At 41.7% G+C, this 15,635-nt stretch overlaps 1 protein-coding gene across 3 annotated transcripts in view; it reads left to right on the forward strand.

Annotated features, from left to right (window-relative positions):
* LOC124393371 (roundabout homolog 1-like) overlaps positions 1–15,635 on the forward strand; it is a 204,017-nt gene that overhangs the window by 90,937 nt on the left and 97,445 nt on the right. For all 3 annotated transcript variants that reach the window (XM_046861141.1, XM_046861140.1, XM_046861143.1), the window contains one exon: positions 510–836. In XM_046861141.1, the coding sequence (XP_046717097.1) occupies positions 510–836 (327 nt within the window). The remainder of the gene's footprint in view (positions 1–509; positions 837–15,635) is intronic.

The following is a 15,635-nucleotide window of genomic DNA, read 5'->3' on the forward strand; positions in this document are numbered from 1 at the left end:
CCGGACCTGAACCATGAAACTAGATATAATCCCAAAGATTAGACACAACAAGCTCAAGGTTGTTTGCTCTCAGGTAGCCATTGCAAATTTGTACCGTGTAGCTAATTCTCATACAAGGGCTACCAGTTTGGGAGTGTGAAGAGCTAATACTTCAAACGTAACACATTTGCATCCCATTACCTCACCAGTTAAGCCTATTGAAGCCTATTGAAGTACTTAGTAGGCCACATTAGAGCAAAGATGTGTTTTACAGCTATAGCTAGCAATTAAATAAATAAATATCCATTCTCTTCAGAATACTGTGTGGACAATAGTACTGTATTTTCACTGCAGAAAGACGTTACAATCATTGCAACATTTCAGCATTCAAAATTCTGTACGCTTTCTTTGAAAACAATGAGACTCCTAGGTTTCCTCTCCGGTGTTGTAATATGGTTAAATACGCGATATTTTGGACACACTATTGCACATCGTCTCTTACTAATTCCTTAATCTCCTGCATTTTCCAGGATCTCGTCTCCGCCAGGAGGACTATCCACCGCGGATTGTGGAGCACCCATCAGACCTGATCGTGTCGAAGGGCGAGCCGGCTACGCTGAACTGTAAGGCCGAGGGCCGTCCAGCACCCACTGTCGAGTGGTATAAAGACGGTGAGCGCGTGGAGACGGACAGGGACAACCCACGCTCGCACCGTATGCTCCTGCCCAGTGGCTCGCTCTTCTTCCTACGCATCGTGCACGGCCGCCGCAGCAAACCCGACGACGGCAGCTACGTGTGTGTGGCCAGGAACTACCTGGGGGAGGCGGTCAGCCACAACGCTTCACTGGAAGTAGCTAGTAAGTGTGGCATGTGTTAAAATTGTTTTGCTTTGCTTTTCTCTCAAGTACTGATGCTTCTAGTTAGGTGGAGGTTGCATACTTAGCACAACAATAGTCGCAAGCAAAGTGTGCAGTGGCCATGTGAATAGTTTAATTTTAATTTCCCAACCTAGGTAGATCTCGGCCTTGGATGAAAGACACTAAGCTTAAAAGAATACTGAAGCAAATGACTGTCTCAATGTAATAACGCATGGACAATAAAAAGGGAATTGTCAGGGCAGGTATATAACACAAATTCCATATTTCTTCAGACGTCTTCAAATGTCTACATCCATTTTTCATCTATAACTAGGTTCTAGTTATCTATTCTCTTCCCTTAAAGCAGTGCAAACAAAAAGTCAATTAGGGATGTAGCAGTTTGGGGGTCAACTTGATTCCTGTGTCTATTAGCTTACACTTTAAAGGCCTGAGATTAAGCCTTGGTTCAACAACAAGTGGCGGTTCTATTACCGAACTAGAGTAGGGAAGCGTAGGGTATTAAAGAGCTTATCCGTCGCTACAAAAAACGATCTACTCCAAACCTCTCCACCTGCCATGTGACCCTCTGCTACAGACGATCCTGTAATGTCCCTTTTTTTAAACCCTAATGTTTCGCTTAATCCTCAGAAGCTGATTTATGACTTTCTGCTGTTTCGTTCCTTTCCTTGCAGCTGTGCGTTTGAAGGGCAGGCAGGAGGATACAGGAATAGGAAGCTCAGAATAGAAAAGAATACAGCGTTGCATTTCGCATGGCTTTTTTGTGTTCTTTTGCTATTAATATGAATCCAATTTTAATTGTATGACTTTTGCTTTCTGTTAAAACCTCTCCTGTGCTAAATGTGGATTTCTACGATATCAGGCTAAGGCTGAAAGAAAATCGAATGGTCTATAACTCCTTCACAAGCTGCAATTACAAACAAGAGCCATGAAGCCTCTCTGCTTTGGGAATAGCTGATAATGCCTGCTGCTTTTTCCTCTTTTACCTTATTAAAGGGAAAAAAATATGACCTCATGCTCTTTCTATGCTTCCACACACATTTGTTGCAGAAATGCGCTGACATTCATGTCTGTGGTTGAGGGCCGTCGTCACTGAACAATCCGCTTTAGAAAATCTCATCGGTTTACGGATATTTTTTTCTTAGTGTGTGCATAATGAATTTACTTAGAGTATGTTCTACCCATCATCTCACTTTTCCTTTTAGGTGCCCCCTGAATGCTAATAAACATGTTCCTAGCTTGTTGAAATGCATTCAAATTTTTATTAATGGACTTGACAGATTTTTGCAGGGCACACACACAGGGTAGGGGCCAAAAATTCTGGGATATTTTAGAGAATTTGATTTAGTACTTTGAATAAACTGAAAGTATAGGAATCCACAAAGTATATTTTCTGGAGAAAGTATTCACGATTTCAACAAATGTGTGACACTGAACATTTTAACTTTAATGTACATGTCCCCTCTATTAAAGCCCCCAAATCCACAAATTGATTTAAACTAACATCATTCTTCATATTTTGCACTAACGTGGAGGCTGTGCTGTTGCTCAAGTGCAGACTAGTGGTGGGTCTTTGATAAACGATTCGTTCATTTGACTCAGTAGAACGAGTAGTTTCAAAGAGTGATTCATTCATTTTTTTACTAGACGCGCATTAGCAAACCACCTCAAAATTTCCGTAGGTTGTGTACAGGAAACAGAATTGAGTAGTTTACCTCTCGACTCTCGATTCTAGTCTGAGACGTTCGTTTTTTTTGTCACGTGATCTCATATATGCTATGCAGCTAATTAAAGGATTAAAAGAAACGAAATGACTCATAAAAAGATTTGTTCATTTTGATAAACGAGATTCAAAGAACCAAGTCACTAAAACGACCCGATTTTCCCATCGCTAAAGCAGACTAGCATTAAAGCAAAAGCAAAAAAATATAAAAAAACATCTAAATGTTCCTAAAATTCCGCTTCTCACTTAATTATTGCTGATGCTAACATATGCTTATTTTTTAATATTACTTTCAGTGTTTTTAAACGCTCCACACATAAGGGTTCCCAGCTACGCTGTTTGGCTTTCATTAACTTCATTACATGAGCTGCCCTGTCTTTAATATATTCACTGCTCACTGTGTGGTCTCCTGCATAAACTCTGAGGAAAAGTGATGGCTTTCTGCAAAGCTTTGTTTTTCTCTCTGTGCCTCCCTTCCTCTACCTCTCTCCTTTTCCCTTCTCCCACTGTCGGCACATTATTAATTCTATGCTTGATTAAATACACTGAAATTAAGTGTGTGGTTAACATAGACGATATAAAGAAAAATTTGCGGATGCCTGAGCATTGGGGTGATTTTTGAACGGCCCATTCTACATTTAGTTACTGTTATAATAACCTCCGGTCTTCTGGGGAGATGTTCCACTAGATTGTGGAGATTTGCGTGATAGGGTGATAGTGATGTCAGGTGATGATATTGTTGAGGTAAAAAGTCCTTGGTCAGCATTTCAAGTTAATTATGTTTAATAGGTTTGAGGTCAGAGCTCTATAGCAGGCTATTCAAGATCTTCCACTTTAACCGATGTATCTTAATGGAGCTGGCTTTGTGCACAGGGGGAAAAAAATCATGCTTGAAACTCTGACATTTCGTCACATATACCGAGTGTTGCAGGGAAACGGGAAATTTTGGAACAAGGAGTTTTCGACCCTGCAATTGTCATCAGCAGTTGTTTGGAGCTAGTGTGACCTTGTTTAGAACCCTTACCATTAGTCATAATGGAGCAGTCGTTACCGGTTAGAACTCCATGATCGTGTCCGGTCTGCTCATGCGATTACAACATTTGTGCGCAATTTCAGCTCGACACATCAATGATGCGTGTTGTCGAACGTCAGGGTGGGGGCACCAGATGATTGTAGCTTGAACAGGCTCAATATTCTCTGGTGTGTGGGCCGTTCCAACACCAACTGGAGACTTCTTTTTTAAGGCTGAGTCCGTTTCTTCAAAATTAGCCAAACCGTCCTAACTGGTAATGATGCAGAAATTTCCTTTGCGCAGCACTCACACTATCACCATACTTGTAAAAGGTTTTACGCTCGTTGCGCACCACTCCACCGCTCCATTATAGCTAATGGCAAGGGGTTCGAAACGAGCTCGCACTGGTTCCGAACGATTGCCGACGCCCCCAAGATCGCCTGGTTCCAAAATTTCCCATTTCCCTACGCCTCCATGTATTATGATATTTATTATAGTAGTCTTCAAACAGTTAAAAAATAAGATGGGAAAATATGAATACACGAATTATGCAATATTAAGGGGAAAAAGTGTAATCTGTAAAATCTGTTCTTTTTTGTATAAAGATGTTTGGGATATCTGCGATATCTGTAGTCTCTTCAACACAACACTGATTTTATGTCACATCACACCGCAATTCCTCTCACAAGCTACGTAGCTTAACTCTATTTCAGTCTTGCTAAATAATTTTGACTTGCTGTGAAATACGTGCTGAACGTGACAGCTGAATATGTTATGATAATATGTACATACGAAGGTGTTAAGGCGTGTGTGTATGTGTGTTTTATGTTGTTAGCTATCGTCTGAAAAGGTGTTTGCATGTCACTAACAGGTGTGGGGGGGGTTTTCTGCTGACACCGTGCTCAGTGATTGGTTAGGGCAGTCATGCAGACTGGTCAACACACTTTCCCCTGAATGACCAAAGACAGGAGGAATTTAGCCAGGGATCTAAGAATAACCCACATGCCAGCTGTGAAGGCAGGTGCCAGCAGGTAATAACCGGAACCCCCGGGTTAGGGGTTGAGTAGAAGTGGACACACGGCACTTTCTCTGTAAAGTGTAAAGTCCCTCTCCCGCAAGGTCTGCGAGGTCGTACAAGTGGCAGCTGGGGGACCGAACAAGGGCAGAGGGAAATCTTTCAAACTTCACAAAAGTGCCTCGGACGCAGTGGCTTTCAGGGTTGAATGCCAGGTCAGCTGACCGATTGATTGATGGATTGTTCTGTCATGTAGTAAAGGCACGTGGCGCTGTCCGGCGTTCATGAGGTCAAACCCGGCGTGCCTGAAACAAACCCTCTCTGTGTCTGGCAGCGAGCGCTCGCACATTCAGTGGTGTTCTCGACCCGATTGGATTTAATGGTCATCATCTGTTGCCCATCCTGTGTTAACTTTTATGCTATTATTGTCTGGGCCAGTTAAAAAAAAAAAAGAATAAAGCATAGAGGAGGGCAGTGTGTCTAGAAGCACGACTTGCTACCCAGCACTGCTCTTTGACCCCAACATTGATGGCGACTGGTCATTTTTACACCTCCACAGGAAATCCCGTTGCTACTAGAATGTGCGCATTGTTCTATCGGCATCATCCTGACCATTTTTTCGGGTGACGGTGACAAATCAGAGAACCAGTAATGAATATCGCTGAAGAACTAGACAACATTTTGGACCGGTTTGGGATTTTAAACATTACCCAATAAAATAATTAGAAGTATTTACAAGCTATATTTTGTATTGAAACTTATCTCACTCAATATTTTAATATGCAGCACAGAAACATTTTAATGGATCATGAATGCTTCATTACAAATACATTTTGTATTGCGTTCAGCTCATCGTTCTTGGTGGCAGCGCTGAGGAGAGGTTCTCCTAGATTCAAGCTAGCAAGAGCTTTTCAGAATTAGTTTTTAGTAGTCTAATGGTACACAAGGTACACGGTTCGGTTCGTACTTCCGTTTTTAAGTCACGGTTCGGTTCAATTGCAGTGCAGTTAGAGGAAAGAAATACAATGCATAAAATTGTCGTTTTTTTTATACGTCATTTATTATTATATCAACAGTTTACTTTTTTTACATTTTAAATATATTGCTTGTTTGGGTTAAATAAAAAAGAATTAAACATGTACATTTATTGAGCAATCGATTAAATAGTCACAAATTAAATTGATTAAATAAAATTAAATAAATGGTAAAATTAAATAAAATATATCATTTGGTTAGTCTAACTAGCACAACGTCTAGAATTTAAACGCAGCGTATACACGGAAGTCCAGAGAGCCAATTAAATTGCAGTCTTCTCTATTTTGAAGCTTGTGCCAAGAAATGTGTACAAAAAATGCAAATGCTCGGTTAGAGGCAGAAGCTACCAGCTGTGTGAAAAGCAAAATAGGAATTAGCGGTCATATAAGAACATTTGTTCGCTATCCTAGTTCAAAATTCCTCCAGGTCCCAACATGAGACAAAGAAATAATCTTGAATGTTTAAGTCATAAAGCTGCTGACTGTATTTTCCTGAGTAAAATTATGTTCGTATTAGAATAAGCAGTGCAGCTTTTATTCGATTCAGTGCCAGTAGCAGTAGAACGGTTGTTCCTTCCATGGATCACTGATTCACAGCAACAATTATCTTCAAAACCCCTGGCACGGTTCATGTCTTATTTTAATGGCGCTCATGAAAAATCACTTGTCGTCGCCATGGCGATGAAACGACGCCCGGGCCAGTCTTTAATTCATTGTTCCAGCTCAGTGCTCTTTTAGCCGAACTGAAATGAATTTGTGGCTTCCGTTGTTGGAAAACGTACGCTAGTTCTGGCTTTTGGAGGCAGCTCCACTTTCGTCGTGCCGACGGAACAAAAAACTAATTGTGTATAATAAAATTCCGTTCAAAAACCCGCTACTTGAACTACCTTTATCAAGTTCACTCGCATGCAGGTGACTTTAAGAGAAGGGATGCTTTATCCTTTGTGAATTGCCTCGCCTGCATGCTAACCTCCCTCTCGAGCTTTAACACGTTGAAGAATGGCGAGCTTCGGGAGTGTTTTTAAGAGCACTCGTTGCTAAAGTAGTGGTTTGACGTAGATAATCCTTCTCTGATTGCACAGGCCCATGCTCCCTGTCTGCATCGTTTTCCTGTGTTTTCCGAGGGCCGCAGCTGTGTAATAAATCTAGGGATAAACCGAGCTCAGCGCTGAACCAGGCTCCACCTGAACACCGGTTTAGGAACAGGCCAGGGGTCTCAAAGATCCGGACAGCTTGGACGCACAAGAAAGAAGAAAAGTGTCTAGAAAGAGCTAGCGGCGGAAAAAGGTCAGAGTCAATAAGCTGTCATTGTTCAGCACCTCTTCTCCGCAATGGCTGTTGCTTTGTTTCATCAGTGCAAAAAACATCCCACAAGTCCTTGAAAATGAAATCAAGCACGGGCCGGCACCAGCTAGATTCATTACGATTCTAGTGTGGCGTGCAGATCAAAAAAAAAGCCCATCACCTGATCTTTGTAGTGATTCCTAAGAGGGAGTTAAAAGCGAGACGTTTTCGGTGGAGACTTGAAACCGTCTTCTAATCAAACTTCCTGATGGCATTTTAAGCAAGCGTTCGGTAGGGGGATGGTCCCTGTGTGTGTAGTGTGTGTGCTTTTAGCTCTCAGGGGATTCAATACCTTCTGCGCTGTCCTTGGAAACAGCTCCGCTTCCTAGGAATGAAATACTCCTCCAGCAAGGATGCAGCCGTTGGGATGGGCTTAGTCAGATTGGTATGTATTTATACAGGAAAGGCATAGGCACGTGTCGGGGAAGAGATAAAGAAACGAGATAGATTGCTGAGTCGAAGGACAGAGCTGAAAACCTCGAGATTGATGTCGATGAAGCAGAGTGCAACGAAAAGAGAGTACGAGAGGGTGAGGAGTAAAAAAAGGGGGAAACTTGGAGAAGAGTCTCTCAGAATAATCGGAATCTGAAGCAGCAAGAGCAACAGGAAGACAAAGAGAGAACTATAACTTGGTTGTCATCCAATAAATGTCAGGCAGGACCGTCAGTGCTTTGAGTGGCCGCCAGACCCGAGCAAACTCTGGCAAAAGAACACATGTGTATTGACCACTTCGAGTTGATTCAATCACCCGCCTTTTTATTGAGGTGAGGGAAGAGTCACGAAGAGCCCGCGCTAAAGGTTACTGGCCGCCGAAGTCGTTCCGAGGCGTTTCAGATTAGCCAAAACAAACAAGTATGTTCATTAAAGGGGTGCACTCTAAAGTTAGTGAGGCCAGTAATTCGGATTAAAGTTCAACCAGAAGTCATTGTGTCACCCTGTGCTAAGCAAGCAATGACTCACAATAAGATAATACGGAAACAGCACACAGAAATAGTCAAGCAATTGCAAAATGTTGTCTTTGTTTTGGGTAAAATACTTGTGTTTGCTGTATATAGACAATATGGGGATGTTAGGGATGAGAATCACAGTGAAATGAGACAACGTGCCTCCAGAACCCTGGTGCTACTTAAAACAACATAAAACTACATACAGAACATTGAGCTACATCCAGAACATAGAGCTACATTACACAACATAGAGCTACATACAGAACATAGAGCTACATACAGAAGATAGAGCTACATACAGAACATAGAGCTACATCACACAACATAGAGCTACATACAGAACATAGAGCTACATCACACAACATAGAGCTACATCACACAACATAGAGCAACATTACACAGCATAGAGCTACATACACAACATTGAGCTACATACAGAACACAGAGCTACATACAGAACATATAGTTACATCACACAACATAGAGCTACATACAGAACACAGAGCTACATACAGAACATATAGCTACATCACACAACATAGAGCTACATACAGAGCATAGAGATACATCACACAACATGGAGCTACATACAGAACATAGAGCTACATCACACAACATTGAGCTACATCACACAACATAGAGCTACATACAGAACATAGAGCTACATCACACACCATAGCGCTACATACAGAACATAGAACTACATCACACAACATTGTGCTACATCAAACAACATAGAGCTACATACAGTACATAGAGCTACATCACACAACATAGAGCTACATACAGAACACAGAGCTACATCACACACCATAGAGCTACATACAGAACATAGAACTACATCACACAACATTGTGCTACATCACACAACATAGAGCTACATATAGAACATAGAGCTACATCACACAACATAGAGCTACATACAGAAAATAGAGCTACACCACACAAAATAGAGCTACACCACCAACATTGAGCTGCATCACACAACATAGAGCTACATACAGAACACAGAGCTACATCACACAGCATAGAGCTACATACAGAACATTGAGCTACATTACACAACATAGAGCTACATACAGAACATAGAGCTACATCACACAACATAGAGCTACATACACAACATTAAGCTACATCACACAACATAGAGCTACATACAGAACACAGAGCAAAGGCCTAAAGTAAGTTGTCCTAGCCACATAAAGTGCATTGTGCAAACAAACAGTGCAGACAGAACAAGACAGTGTAGGACAGATAAAGAGCCGCCAGTAAACCTACTGTATAATATGTTATACGTATTGTATAATACTGCACTGTATAACTTATACTATATATATACTTCTCTAATTCGATAGTCAGGGACTAATTAGAGTCAGTCTCTTAATCTATCAGAATAGATTAGATTTAACCTCATTTTTAATGCACGTTACAGTACAAGGCAAACCAAATACAGTTCGCATCTAACCAGAAGTGCATTGATAGCAGTAAAAAATATTTACATATGTACAGTTTGGTAAAGGCTATGTATATGATAGACATGAATAAATAATGATAAATGAATAAATAATATGAATATAAATAAATGGAAAAGGGATTATATACAATGAGTACAATAATCATGAATAATGCAATAAATGAGATATTGTATACAGTGTTTATAAGTAGGTTATATACATATGTGCAAAATGATATGGAGTGCAAGAAAAGGAGGCTATTATTATTATTATTATTATTATTATTATTATTATTATTATTATTATTATTACTTAATGCTAAATAGTGGGCAAAGTGTAATGGCATTATATTGTAAGATATATAGAGAGCAGGTAGAGTCAATCATGGTCCTGCCCTTTTATTCATCTTGGGCGGAAAAAGTTTCCTCAGAAGCTCATTGGCTAGTTAAGACGAAGCTTGTTTTATAGAGAAATCCCCAAAGAGTTTACCACAGAATCCTAACGGGTCTCCCTGAAGAACGCTTTAGGATTATAGTTTCACCTAAAATGCTTTAATGTCTTTCATTCATGTCTGAACTTCATCATACCGGCAGAAAGCATACAGACGGGGCTTTTTCTTTCTTTTTGTGATGAAATGAATCTGTCCAGTTCAGCTGTCTTCACTCTTCTAATACCATGCTTGTGTATACAGTGTATGGAAGGTTCCTGATCTCTGACCGCAAATTTCCTTTTACTTACTCTCTAAGTGTGTTTTTAGTGCCTTTATATTCCCATATATGAGAATGAGAGGTTTGTGAAAGAATTCCTTTTTTGGGTTCTCTCGTAGTCATTTCACAACCAGGTTGGGTGTATATTTTAATTAACAACGAGTGTGTGTGTGTGTGTGTGTGTGTGTGTGTGTGTGTGTGTGTGTGTGTGTGTGTGGCTGAGTAGAGCTACTGTAGGAGGGATCAGGTTGGTAATAATTTCAGTAATGCTAGGTAAATAAATTCCCACACTTTCCAGAGCTGATATTTGTATCATTGTTAGTTTAGACAGAGACTGAGTAAAAGACAGACAGACAGACAGACAGACAGACACACAGACAGTCAGACGATAGAACAAGTTAGAGGATAGGTAGAAAATGATTCACACAGTGATGACGATAGGTTTAGTCTGTGACTAAGGGAATGAGAGTCACAGTGAAGGAAAAAGAAAAAAAAAGAAAAAAAAAAACAGCCACAACCCTTTTTTTCATCCCTTTTTTTTTACACCCCTACTTTTTTTATTTTATTTTTTGTTTTGTCCTGGTTATGTATCCGATTCTTGTGTTTTCTCATTTTCCAGTGTTTGGACTGCAAATTAGCGACAGCAACAAACAGATTTAATTGGGGAAAGCGTAAAAAAAAAACTGGTGATGCGAAAGCGAGTCAACGGCATCAGCATACGTTTTTTTTCAGGTGGTTTTGTTTCAACTATTGAATTGTGTTTAAATAAAGAACTTCAATAGGAAAATAAAGCAAAAAGGAAGCAGTGAAATGTAAGCAGATATACAGCAAGTGTTAAATAAATGAATAATATGTAGAGAGTTGGGTCTGGGCGTAGGGGGTTTTATAGATGGATATTATGCTGTTTATTGGTAAATGTTCAAATATAATAATTACGTATTTATTAAAAGAATGTATTACATTTTTAGGAACGCGGCTGCTTGTTAAAGAGATTAACTGGAATTGTGGTGTTTTCCTTCTGACCGGTAATCAGTCAAGCTAGTCAAGCAATTTTTTTTGTTATTTGGATAAAATTAGCCTTTCTCTGCCTGCTGAGAAAAAAGGAAAATCCCCAACGCGAGACAGAGGTGAGGCTTTTATGGAGTTGCTCGAGGAAAAGCAGTAGTGCCGTCTGTGTGTCTGGGGAGGGGAAATCTCTCTACCTTCACTACGTTGTTTCCCTCTTTTGTGTTCCCTCATTACCACTTTCCGATTCCGCATAAATATTTAACAACTCGCTCTGTTTTTTTCCGTACACAAATATACGCAAACTCGCACGACTACCTGTGGAGAATCAAGTCACTAACGATCCGGGAGAACCGAGGAACGCTGTGTGGGTTTTCAGCGTCGCACTCGACTGGAAACCGACTTAATGAAAGCAGCGGATCACACACTTGGGCTCCGCTCAGGATGGTGCTTTTGACTGACCGACTGTGTGTGTGTGTGTTGGAATAGTCGCTTTGCCTTTCCTCTTCATTTGTTTGCTCCCACTTGGCTACTGTTATTCATTAAGTCGCATCAAATGAGCTTTAATATGAGGAGCCGATAAAGTCATTAGAACGGGATGGAACAGAAGACTGGGTGTGTATGATTGCGTAAGGGTGAGTGTGTGTGGGTGTTTTTAGCGATCGTCGTTAGCCCGCTATCAGAGAGCGAGGGGTTGTGTTATCAGCCCCTGAGCACAAAAGAAAGGAGGGACGCCGTAATGAGCGCCGGAGCTTTCGCTATTCACGCACCTCTCCCCCTCCTGAAGATGAATGCGCTGCCATTGTGAATAGCGAGTTATCAGCAAGCCGGGAGTTCCTCCGTATTATCCGTGTTAATGTAATTTTAACGTATGTAGAGAAACGCCTTGTCTATGTCTCTTTCCTGCGTTTTTTTTTTTTTACCATGCGCTCCATGTCTTTGGAGCGTAAATTGCTGACAGGCCGAGAATTGTGGGGCACTGGGGAGCAGCTAGCGGTTGTCGGTGAAGAAAGGCTCATGCCTTGCCAATTAAAATTTGATGGGGTAGAGTAGGTCGGTGGACTAAAGAGAAACGAGAAACCCTCGGATTAAGACAGGCCCGCAAAAGAAGCTCCCTTTGATTTGACGTTCCTGTTCAGCGGAGCAAAGTCAAGCAATGGCAATATTTGTCCGTCCGGTGAGCTTCTCGCGCGTGTGCAGGACAGCTCAATCTTTTCTATCCCCTAACTCGATGAAGCCTCAAAAGACACCATCCAGCATGCATTATTGAATTTCCAGCGATGGCCTATTTACTCCCGGTGTGCTCCCAAACCCCAGCAGAGTTACCGAGCAAACGTAATGAGAGTGAGGGTGAAAAATCCCCGCTGTGGGCCAAGCCTCCTGGCCTGTGATCCATCACCAAACAGCCACGTATGCAGCTCTAATTGTTGTGTGTGAGCCTCTCTTAATCCTGCGCTGCCTCCTCTGTCACCAGACCTTATTTATATGCTCAAACCTGCCTCTTTTCTTCACCGGCTCTCTTTCACCAGTCTTACGTCCTCCGCCTCTCTTTCTCTGTGTCTTTACGGGGAAGAATGCATGCCAAGGGGTTGTCGATTGTAGATCTCATGACAGAGAGGAAGCGAGACAGATGTAAAGAGGTGGAGGATGAAAAAAAGGCAAACGGTTATGACAATACAGAGTGTGTTCTTGAGCTCTTGGTCAGCATTATCAAGTCAGACAGAAAGCCGGAGCCTCCTCCTGATCGAGGCCGGTAATTCCATTGTGGGAAATGTTCAGTACACAAAAGAGGTCCTGTAATACATGCTGATATCTATGCTAACATGTTCCTCAGCTCCCTCAACTCTACTGCAGCACTGTAGAGATTAGCGTGCAGGGGGACAGAGTGGACTCTTGTGTTTGTAATCAGCTCTGATTGAGTCTGTCTCTCTCCGGCAGTAAAAAGGCAGAGCAACAGAGCCCTGGAGGATTTTTTTTTTTTTTTTTGAGGATTTACTTATTCTGTTATCAAACTCTCCAAGTTCTGCCATCAAACGACCAGCAGTGCACTCATACAGTCCTGTCTGGAAAGATATTCGACAGCCCCAGTTGTAGACTAAGCAGAGGGTGAACAGCATTTCATGTATGTATTGTTGTCCTCATTTGGCAGGTTTGTTAGCGGTTCGTTTTCTCTGGTTAATTTGCCGATAAGGCTGGTGAGGTGGGGTTAGAGTTTGACTGGAGATGCAGCTATTGATTTTTGCAAGACGCTTTTTATCCAGAGATCAAATCGAGTCAAAAAAACAGAGCTTGAACTACATACAAAGAGAGGGTTTTGTAAGTGTCCACTGTGGATCTATAACTCTTCTGATCGCTAAGCTACTCTTCCTCTACTCTTCCTACACTTTATCCTCTTCCTTTTAGGGATGTGCATCTCCATAACTGATTCTGAGTTGCATCTCGATGCATAGCCAACGATATGATCCAAACTTTTTGTGTGGCTAAATTTTGCTGAGATTCTGAATTCTGCCATGATGTAATTATAGTAGCAGTTGCTTCAATTTCGAATTAAAGGCGATTGAAGACTAGAGGATGGCTCTCCTTACTAAAATGAAATCGGAAGAATTATTAATTACAATGTAAACACGCTGCACATTTATTTTGCAAAAAAAAAAAACCATTAACTAGCTAGCTAGCTAATGTAAGATTTTCTCACAAATTGCATCAATGCATGCGTTTCCATAACGACCATGTTCTGGTGTAGAAAATGAGGTAAATGTAAATAAAATAATCCAGATATAAATTTGCTAACAAAGTCACCGTCAATAATTTTATTTCATGGGAGCAACAATGGAGATTGTTTGGAGACGATCTGTCCATCAGGACACGGCTTTGAACAGGCGTCGGAATGACGTGCTAGGAAAGGAGAGCATGTCTTACACGTCCATGCTCCCTAATTCCTTGACGTTGACGGCTGTATGTTTGCTGAAGGGTTAAGTTTAACCATGCGCTATCCGTCACCGCTTCCTTCCTCTCCACCCCTCCAAACCCCCCACTCTGCTCGTCTTTGCTCTCTCGGTAAAAACTCGGGCAAGGTTGCACCTTATCAGCCTCGCCAGGTCAAAGGTCATCAGCGCTCCCTTCAGTCACGGGCGTCCCCCGTGAACCGTAGCGCGCAGGTGGTCCGTTGTCAGACGGGCTCATCTTGTTGACTCGGCTTTCATCTCTGAGCCAACAGAGCAGACTTCGAGGGTGACGGCATCCAAATCTGCTCATGGGATTGATACGGGATGCGCCGCCATGCTGGTGCTTTTGTTCTCCGACAGAGAAGAGTGCAGAAAGACACACACATTTACACACATGTAAACCCCCTGTTGGGATATTGTTTTAGAAATACTGACAGCAATGGGCGTTCAGGTCGTACAGCCTGTCATTAAGGTTATCAAATGCACTTCTATGATCAAGCAGGCAGGCAATTAAATACTTACCATGCCATCGAAAGTGCTTTTCAGTGCTCTCTATGGTGCAACTCAGACGCCTAAATTACGGCGGAAGTGTTGAGGCTGGAGGTAAAGGAAAAAAAAAATCACAATTTGTAAGAGTACTTCTTTTTTTAATGTGACATTCATTTATGTGCGCATTGTTAACTTTGGAAATTGGATCACAGGCTCTCGACAAGCTCCAAAACAAACGCATTATGACACTTGAGAAGCGCGTGCATGGGCAGGGCTCGGAGCCAGACCGGCTTGGGGTTTTTTTTCCACGTAATGATGAGTAGAGAGGTCCTTACGCAACACACCTCAAATTTGCAGTTCGATTCAGAGCTGTGTTTAGCATGAGTATTGACCTTTAGGCCAGAGGATGAAGGAACCAGTGATCATGCAATGCCGTGCTGGCAAACATGAAGGCCTCGGATGAAAGGAACTGTCACAGTACAATCAACACATTAGCAGAGCTGGGGGGATTATTGAGGAATGCGGTGATACCAGGAAGTACAGCTCACCTGTTAGGTGTGTAGCACGGACATGTTCATCCTTTTCTTTTCTTTTCTTTTCTACTATTTTTTTGTTTTCTTGCTTCCCGTGTTTTTTATTAGTTTATTGGGGTTTACTTTTTTCAACATTTTGCTCTTGGTTTTCACTCCAAGCTTGGTGTAATCAGGATTGAGGGATGATTACGAACCCTCAGGTCTTCCACGACTATAGAGAGCGAGCAGCTGAACAATAAGAGCAGCCGAACAATAAAAAAGAGAGCAAGAGTTTGGCATTATTGGAATCGCTTCCTCTTTCACACAGAAGCTACAGTTATTGAGTTCGCTTTGCACTTCGCCCCTCTTGGCAGACTTCTCGTGCTTCCATCCAGGGCTCTTTTGTTTTTAAATGTTTTTATCTTGAAATCCTCTGCATCTTCAAAAAGTTGAGAAACAGCACAGCATCGTTTCTAAAAGGGTGCCATGCCTTCTGAATGCAGAAGAAGGAAGTCTGGTAATAGCAGGTGTGACTGCATGTCTGCAGACTGTATTTTGAAGCTTAAGGGATTCTCAATCTGTTATTTAAGCTCA

This window comes from Silurus meridionalis, chromosome 11 (assembly GCF_014805685.1).
Source record: "Silurus meridionalis isolate SWU-2019-XX chromosome 11, ASM1480568v1, whole genome shotgun sequence".
Lineage (NCBI taxonomy): Eukaryota > Metazoa > Chordata > Actinopteri > Siluriformes > Siluridae > Silurus > Silurus meridionalis.